The sequence below is a fragment of the Heterocephalus glaber genome, unplaced genomic scaffold (assembly GCF_053883595.1).
Source record: "Heterocephalus glaber isolate CG9 unplaced genomic scaffold, H.glaber_assembly_v1.0 deba00000122, whole genome shotgun sequence".
In the NCBI taxonomy this organism is placed as follows: Eukaryota; Metazoa; Chordata; class Mammalia; order Rodentia; family Bathyergidae; genus Heterocephalus; species Heterocephalus glaber.
In genome coordinates, this window is record NW_028258138.1 from 72,732,305 (window position 1) to 72,741,646 (window position 9,342).

At 43.9% G+C, this 9,342-nt stretch overlaps 1 protein-coding gene across 4 annotated transcripts in view; it reads left to right on the forward strand.

Annotated features, from left to right (window-relative positions):
* The window catches only part of Casr (calcium sensing receptor), a 114,033-nt gene extending 106,141 nt beyond the window's left edge, over positions 1–7,892 (forward strand). For all 4 annotated transcript variants that reach the window (XM_087216145.1, XM_087216156.1, XM_021251279.2 and 1 more), the window contains 2 exons: positions 4,097–4,220; positions 5,542–7,892. In XM_087216145.1, coding sequence (XP_087072271.1) covers positions 4,097–4,220; positions 5,542–7,052 — 1,635 coding nt within the window. In that variant the 3' untranslated portion in view covers positions 7,053–7,892. The remainder of the gene's footprint in view (positions 1–4,096; positions 4,221–5,541) is intronic.
* The last annotated feature ends 1,450 nt before the right edge of the window (positions 7,893–9,342 follow it).

Consider the following 9,342-nt stretch of genomic DNA (forward strand, 5'->3'; position numbering starts at 1 on the left):
CTCTATTTTAGCTGAACACATGACCACCCATAATAATAATGGTGTTTCCAAGCCTACTGTCTTGCTAAATGTGGCTCTGCAACTAAATCCTGAAGAATGGGAGGTAAGTGGCAGTATTGTGTAATGGCATCTGGGAGCCTTCCTCAAGAAAGTGCTTGTGCCGGGCCTGGTGGTAACACACACAATGATCTCAGTACCCTAGGGACTGAGACAGGAGGATCACAGGTTAAGGTCTACATAGTGAGACCCTGGGATACATAGTGAGACTCTGTCTCCAAAACACAAGTGCTTACAAGTGTCTTTTGTTTTCTCCTTTGTCCCTTCTTATAACTTGCCTCCTAGAAACCGCATGCCACTGTGCTATACGGACTGTTATAGTTTAAATCCAGAATATCTCCCAAGAGGCTCCTGTTTAGAGGTGAGGCTTTGGGAAGGTGATTGGATCATGGGGGCACTATACTCATCGGTGGATTAATCCACTGATGCATCCACAGCTGTATGAGCTGTTAGGAGGGAGGGCCTGATTGGAAGAGGCCGGTCACTGAGAGAGTACACCTTTGTCTCCAGCTCCTCCCTTTGCTCTCTGCTTCCTGGCCCTCATAATATGAGCAGCTTTCTTCTGCCAGGCCCTTTCACCATGCCAATCCTACCATGGAGCCAGCCAACTATGCATTGAAACTTCTATAAACAAAATAAGCCTTTTCTCTCCTCCTTTAAGTTGTGAGTGTCAGGAATTATGTTCCAACAATAGGAAAATGACTCAGACAAGAATTATGAGGCAAAAACCTAACCCAACAGACCAATAAGGTAGAAAGAGTCTAAATCCCCAGCCCCCTAGAATATCCCAGAACTCTAGACCATGTCCCTAGACATTCATGTCAGAGAAAAATACATTTCAGTCTTGTTGCAGCCATCATTATTTTGAGATTTCTGGCACTCACAGCCTTAATAGATGAGATCAGGCGCGTTCAGGGTGGTATGGCCGTAGACTCACAGCCTTAATAGAAGCTAAAACAGAGAGCTATAAAATTCACTTTATGAGGCAAATAGGATCTCAGTACCACAAACAGTCAAGAACGATACAAGAAAAGACAAATATAGGGCAATCTTATTGAATAAGATCCAATTTCATTAAGCAATGTGTTCAAATCCTAAATATTAGTAAACCCAGACCAACAATGTATAAATACATAATACAAAATGATCTGGAAGTGTTGGTAGGAAATCTACCAGAATGTAATGCTGCTATAGACTTCAACAGAATAAATGCTATAAATTTAGCTTATCATATCAACAAAGTAAACAATGAAAGTTCTAGTAGAGTATCAGTATACAGATTCAGTAACATTCCACACTCTTGCAAATTAAAAGCAAGAACTTCATAAATCTACAAAGAGAAAGGAAGCTTACTTTGCCTTCCCTTAGTATGGCAACCACTACTCTTTAATAGGGAAAATTTGAGAACACTCTTAGTGTAGGTTTGCAAAACACGGTCCCTGGCATTCATTCCATGATCAGATGGATGAGTTACTCAAGAAGGATCAAGGGGACATCTCTGAGGGTGCCTGGTCACCAGAGTTGAACACGCTAATGTGAATTGTCAGTCACTCTGTTTTCTTTCTCAAGATTATAAGAATCTCATCAATCATCAGTTCCATTTTTATCCCTCTTTTATTTGAAGACAAAATGTTCACTTTTTTTAAACTCCTTTGTAAAGCCAGTTATTTATTGTCTTCTAGGAGAATTGGCAATTATCATTTTATTTATTGTTTTCTGTGACTTTAACTTTGTCAGATGCCTTACAAAGTAGGTAATGGAGAGAAGACTTATCAAAGACATTTTAGAAAAATATAACTCTTGCAAGATATTAAGCACTATTTAAAGCTTTATAACTGGAGTTACAAAGATGAGTAATATTTGCTTCCTACCTTTAAAAAACATGCTTTTGCAAGGTAGGTTTCATTCTTTTATACCTATTGTTCCTGAAGTATATAGGCTGTTAGGAATAAATAATAGATTCTAAAGTAGTCAGTTGCCTGAAATGATCAAAACATGAAATAAAAGCAGAACTTCTAAAATTGTGGAGCAATGATAAAATTGGACAAAAAATTGGTCAAATATAACCACTTAAGGACCTGGAACTCAACCAAAAGTATACAACTAAAGTCAAGTGCTTTTGTGTAAGAAAAACTAATGAAACTCTAGTAACAATAGTGGCATACTGTGAAGTTTTAGCCTACAGATCCTCTCCAATTATTCCTAATAATTTGGTTATTCTTTGGAGGTTTGTTTGTTTGTTTTGAGACAGGATCTTGGTATATATTCCAGGCTGGCCTTGAACTTACTATGGTATGTAGCCAAGGCTGGCCTCAAACTCACAGTGATCCTCCAACCTCAGCCTTCCAAGTGCTGGGATAACAGGTATGCACCACCATGCCTGGCTCTTTTGGGTTTTCTATATGGTAATCATATGAGCTATAAGTGGTAACTGTTATTTAGTCCTTTCTAGTATGTAGGACCTTATGTTTTCTCTGTCTTATTCCACTAGCTACAATCTCTAGTGCAATATTAAACAGTAGTGGTGATAGTAGACATCCTTGTTGTAAAGGAATACTTTAAATATTTTCTCATATAAAATGATGTTTACTGTAGTTTTTTCAGACAAGTTCTCATTAAGTTTCTCAGGCTGACCTTGAACTCGTGGGCTCAGGACATCCTCCTGAGCAACCCGAGTAGCTGCGACTACAGGCACACACCACCATGCCTAGCTTACTTATAGATTTTTCTAATATTAAATCTGTCTACATGCCCAGCATAAACCCAACATGATCATGATATACCTTCTTTGTTATGTCTTATTTTATCTTTGCTAGTCGTTTTACTACTTTTCATCTATTTTCAAGTAGTAGAAAATAGTGGTGCTCTTCCTAGGTCCCTTTGGATTGCTTATACTTTGTATGCGCCAGAATGACTGGATGTTTTTATGTCCATAACCAAGATGAATGGCTCTTTTTCAAGACTGGAGGCAAGCTAATGGAACCCACTTTGCCCACAGACTCAGAGAGGCAGAATAACTTAGGACTTTACTTTTACCTATGACAAGACCTAGCCAATGAGTGATATGACAGTATGAAGCCCCAACCTCTTCTCCTAGGATAAGACTAGCTGCGGAGGAGACCCTGATGAACCCAGGATGATTGTGGTCATACCAGAAAAGAATACATGGTGGAGACAGGAGTAAGAGGTAGAGAGAAGCACAGTGTTAGATATAGGTTATTGTTCCATTTCTGGTTTTTGCCTTAGATGATAGATATTAAAAATGACTAAAAAGAATTCTAACATGGATCAGTAATGATGGAAGGATTATGATTAGCTAATCAAATTCTGTGCACTTGAAGCCCATTAAGGAAATAAATAAATAAAACCCATGTTTTCTGAAACTAATGGAGCTCCTGAAGGTTTCATTTCATTAGTAGTTGCCTGGTACAGCTCTCTGGCCCATTTACTTTTAATTCTTCAATTTCTATCCTGATTACCTCACTTTGCTGTCGCAAAGATCTCAGAAGTCACTAAAGCCTAAAATTAAAATGCAGGAATTTTAATTCACACTGCCAAGTTCAGAATCCAACTTTCAAACAAATTTCCTCTCATCGAAGTACCTCCCCATGTGGCTGAACGTCTGTGTGCAGCCCCATGGTCCTGTATCTTTTAGTTTGTTTCAAGATTTTACATCCATAGAATATAAACAGGTGCCTCATTCTAGGACTTGGAAGAGAGAGGAGAGGCAATTATTTAAGCAGTATTTTGGTCACTGTATAAATTGCCAACTGTCATCTTAGAAACCCCATAGATGTCCATGTGCACATGTGTGTGTGTGTGTGTGTGTGTGTGTGTGTGTGTGTGTGTGTACACCCTCACCCATAGGCATCTGTCCCTCTCACAGATAACAGGACCAGGGACCCCTGGAACAGGCCAGTGTCTGCCACAATGGTCCTTGTGCCCAAACTCCTCCACCTTGCATGTTTCCAAAGGATTCATAGGAGCAACCCCAACCCCACAGCCACAGCCACTCACTTTGGTGCACTCTGCCCTCCAGGTCCCCTTCTCCAACTGCAGCCGTGATTGCCTGGCAGGGACCAGAAAAGGGATCATTGAAGGGGAGCCCACTTGCTGTTTTGAGTGTGTGGAGTGTCCTGATGGAGAGTACAGCGATGAGACAGGTAAGGGAGTTGTGTGCCCTGGACACTGCAGGCTGGGTAAAGGGCCTGGGGTCAGAGAATCCCATGGGAGGGCTGAGCTGAGTTGGTGCCTGCTGCCATTTCCCATTTCCCAGGGCATGGCTGAGTGCAGTGTGATACAGAGGACACAGAAAGGGAATGTCAGAAGCCCTTCACTACCGTAAGCGCTCACAAATACACTACTGCGCAGTTTTCTCTCCCCTTGACACTGCTTTCCAGCACTGTTTCTCTTTCCTTAGAGTTCAGTGACCTGAAGTAGACACAGTGCCACCTGCTTCAGCTCCAAAGTTAATAGACCATGACAGATCACCAGCAGTGCCTGGCACTGTATTCACTGCTTTATGTTTTTCCTGTACCCCAAGTTCTTTTAAGTGAGGATAATAATTAAACCTGTCTGACAGAGTCTTGAGAATTAAACACTTTCATATTGCTAAAAGCTCATAGTAAATTCTACATAAATGTCTTTTAAATAAAACTTGGACTTGCATATTGGAAGCACTTTATAAATATTAACTATAATTGTTATTAGTCTCCCATCTCATTGTCACCACAACAATGAGCTTTGCCTCCATCCTAGAGATGAGGAGACTGAAGCTTAGAGAGTGTCATTAGCCTGACCAACGTCACACAGCTAGTAAATGGCATGGTCAGGACCCCATCTGCATCTAACTGCAAAATCTATGTTCCCTTTACTGCCCCAAACTGCACAAAGCTGGCATATAGCAAAGGCTTAATATACATTCATTGCTTGAATGAATCATTAGAAAGACATAGTTATGGATGGAGTGTGGAAAATGCAGTCATATGCACAGGATACTGTCTGCTTCAACCTGAAAGGAAGTCTATTCTGGCATGTCTACATGCCATCCACTTATCCCAAATAAATCAGGCTGCATGTGAGATGACAAGTTAGCCTACTTCATCTTATATCTGTATGTATACCACAATGTCATATTACAAACCTCAAATATGCACAATAAAATTTATTTTAAAAAAATAAGTCAGGCAGAGCTTGAGTCACTCTGCAAAGAACTTATGGCCTATGCTAGACCTATGCTATGCAGAGCAGTCTCTGCTACAAACCATCAGCAGGTAATGTTAAGGAAACAGTTGCCCCTGCTATAGAACCTATAATAGAACTATCAAAGATACATATTTTATAGTATAAAAATCAGGTTGATTTCATCAATAAAGAAAATAGAAAGTGACCACATCCAATAACCTGTGTCCTTACCACCACATCACACCCACAAAGTTGGCCTGTGCCACACAGTAGCTAGCTGTTCACTGGGATGTTTTACAGATGCAAGTGCCTGTGACAAGTGCCCAGATGACTTCTGGTCAAATGAGAACCACACTTCCTGCATTGCCAAGGAGATCGAGTTTCTGGCATGGACAGAGCCCTTTGGGATCGCGCTCACCCTCTTTGCCGTGCTGGGCATCTTCCTGACAGCTTTCGTGTTGGGTGTCTTCATCAAGTTCCGTAACACCCCCATTGTCAAGGCCACCAATCGAGAGCTCTCCTACCTCCTCCTCTTCTCCCTTCTCTGCTGCTTCTCAAGCTCCCTGTTCTTCATCGGCGAGCCCCAGGACTGGACATGTCGCCTGCGCCAGCCTGCCTTTGGCATCAGCTTCGTGCTCTGCATCTCCTGCATTCTGGTGAAGACTAACCGTGTCCTGCTGGTGTTTGAGGCCAAGATCCCTACCAGCTTCCACCGCAAGTGGTGGGGGCTCAACCTGCAGTTCCTCCTGGTTTTCCTCTGCACCTTCATGCAGATTGTTATCTGTGTGATCTGGCTTTACACTGCGCCCCCATCCAGCTACCGCAACCATGAGCTGGAGGATGAGATCATCTTCATCACCTGCCACGAGGGTTCGCTCATGGCCCTGGGCTTTCTGATTGGCTACACCTGCCTACTGGCTGCCATCTGCTTCTTCTTTGCCTTCAAGTCCCGGAAACTGCCAGAGAACTTCAATGAAGCCAAGTTCATCACCTTCAGCATGCTCATCTTCTTTATTGTCTGGATCTCCTTCATCCCAGCCTATGCCAGCACCTATGGCAAGTTCGTCTCGGCAGTGGAGGTGATCGCCATCCTGGCAGCCAGTTTTGGTCTGCTAGCCTGCATCTTCTTCAATAAGGTCTACATCATTCTCTTCAAGCCCTCCCGGAACACCATCGAGGAGGTGCGCTGCAGCACTGCTGCCCACGCCTTCAAAGTGGCAGCCCGGGCCACGCTGCGCCGCAGCAACGTCTCACGCAAGCGGTCCAGCAGCCTCGGGGGCTCCACGGGCTCCATCCCCTCCTCCTCCATCAGCAGCAAGAGCAACAGCGAAGACCCCTTTCCACAGGCCGAGAGGCAGAAGCAGCAGCGGCCACTGGCCCTGACTGGGCAAGAGCAGCAACAGCAGCCTGTGACCCTCCAGCCCCAGCAGCCCCAGCAATCACAACCTCAGCCCCGATGCAAGCAGAAGGTCATCTTTGGCAGTGGCACAGTCACCTTCTCCCTGAGCTTTGACGAGCCACAGAAGAATGCCATGGCCCACAGGAACACCACCCATCAGAACTCCCTGGAGACCCAGAAAAGCAACGATGGCCTAAGCAGACACCAGGCGCTGCTCCCGCTGCAGTACAGGGACACAGACTCAGGCCTGACCATCCAGGAAACAGGCCAACAAGGGATGGTGGCAGGGGACCACCAGCCAGAGCTGGAGGACCCAGAAGAGATGTCCCCAGCACTCGTCATGTCCAAGTCACGGAGCTTTGTCATCAGCGGGGGAGGCAGCACTGTCACAGAAAACATACTGCACTCATAAAGTGAAAGGTGGCCTGTCTGGGAAGAATCTGGAGAGGTTTCTCGGAATCACAGGGATGAGGAGTCACCCCATACTCCTCTCTTCTGAGCAAAGAAGGATAATAGACATATTAAATGCCCCAGATTTAGTTGCACTGCTTCAAGTAACAGTGAATTCACTAATGTTCCCTTTAAAATTAAAGAAAAAAAGAAGAACCACGTGTTCCTGTGGCTCTCAGAGCATTGTGTCATGGTTAGATTCGCTGTAATCCACACTCAGAATGCGAAGGCTGTTCTGTCCCACCCTGCACAAAGGTGGAACCAAGGCTTTAAGCACTCCATCTGCTCCCTCCTCCTTAAAAATGTGCATACACACACACACACACACACACACACACACATATATAATGCCCACCCTAAAAGTCACGGACAGCCATGATCTGAATCATGGTCTAGAGACACCAGTGTATGGGTGAACAGGTCATCAGATTTCTGTCACCAGGGCTACCCAACATCTGGACCCTAGGAAGAATCTTAAATGTTCAAAAACATCAGGGATGTGTGTCCTATTTATGAAAACCCTAAGATATTTGATCTCAGTCTCCTCCCTGCTGCTGCTATCCTGTGACATCTAGCAAGTCTGCATCCTTCCTATAGCAAGAGCATGTCTAGTTTTGTCCAAGATGTGATAGTGATGCTATGTTCAGACTCCAGGATAACAAGAATCACCTCAAATTGTTGGGAAGGGACTGAATAAATCCAATGAGCTGTATCTGTAATTAATATTGTTCTGTATAGCTTTATCCTTAAGAAAATGCTTCTGTTGTAATGGTCCATGGATGATATAAACTGAAAAATGTCACAGTCTGGTTTCTGCGAGGCAGTATTATTGAGCTCCGTTTTCCTTCCCATCCACCCCTTTGCCCCACCATGAGCAGAGCCCTATGTGAGCCCTTTCTCAGTCCCTGAGGTCCAGAAGCTCCCTTCATCCCTGCCCCAAAGGCCTTCTGAAGCTAGATGCACACCTGACCCTTGGAGAATAAGCTGCCAGTATTTGTCCCCATAACCCTTGCTGAGGTAAGAAAGTGTAACTCCACCCTGAAAATGCCATAACTGAGTTCCCTCCAGCAGTGGAGACAGAGTGTTCAGTGGCCACCTTACTGCTAAGCACTCAGACTCTGCAGCCAGAGAGACCAGGGTCCAGTCCTCAGCATGGTCACTTGCAAGCTGGATGACCCTAGGCAGGAAACCATAACCTCTCTAAGCCCCAGCTTCTTTGTCTCTAAACTGAGGGTAATAACCATCCTTTCCCTCCAAGCTCTTATCAGATTAAGTGAGATAATGTATATAAAGTACTTTAGAATGGTGCCTAACACATAATAAGCACTCAATAAATATTAGTTAATACTATTACTTATATTGTAATTAATATTTTTTCACTTGTTTAGACTATGCTCTAATTTGGACTGTGGAAGTCTCCCCTACACTCCACATGTTAAAGGCTTGATCCTTATGGTGGCATTATTAGAAGGTCATGAAGACCTTTGGAGGTTATGCCTATTGGGAGGTTCTAGGTCACTGGGATGTGGCCTTAAAGGGGATTGTCTCTTCCTCTTCTCTTTGCTTCCTGGCCATGAGGTGCGTAGTCTGCTCTGCCACACATTCCCCATCATTGCCATCTAGGATCCCCACCAGAGGCCTAAAAACAATGTGTCCACTTCACCATGAACTAGAACCCCTAAAACTATGAGCCAAAATAAAACACATTTTCTTTATAAGTTAATTATCTCAGGTATTTTGTTGTAGTGACAGAAACCTAATAAATGCAAATCCGACTTTTATTAGATCTTAATGACTAACCCTACTGACTCCATAATAAATCTGTTCCTCTATGGGGCCAGCACCCACACCTCCAGCTCCAAGGAAAGACTGTCCCCCATTGGCAGTTTCTCAGATCATTCTAAAAGCTACTCTTAGGTCAAGACCAACCCATGCAATTATATCTGTCTGCAGCCTCAAGTATTACAGTCCTTGTGTCTTCCTCTGATCATTTCCTTCCAAATGGCTGCCTTTCTATGACTTTTATGGCAGCTCTTGACATGATGGTCATTAAGATTATGATGAAAAATCCATGAGGAGGGGCCATGGGTAGCAGGACTGAGACTGAAGGTGGTCACATAGAACAGCCCTGGCAAGATAACCACACTCCTACTAAGGGCACCAGGAGAGCCAGCTGTTTCCCCCTGCTGGTCATGCATCTGAGCAAGGCACAGAGCTGAGTGAGAATTTATATTCAGCATTTTACATTCTTG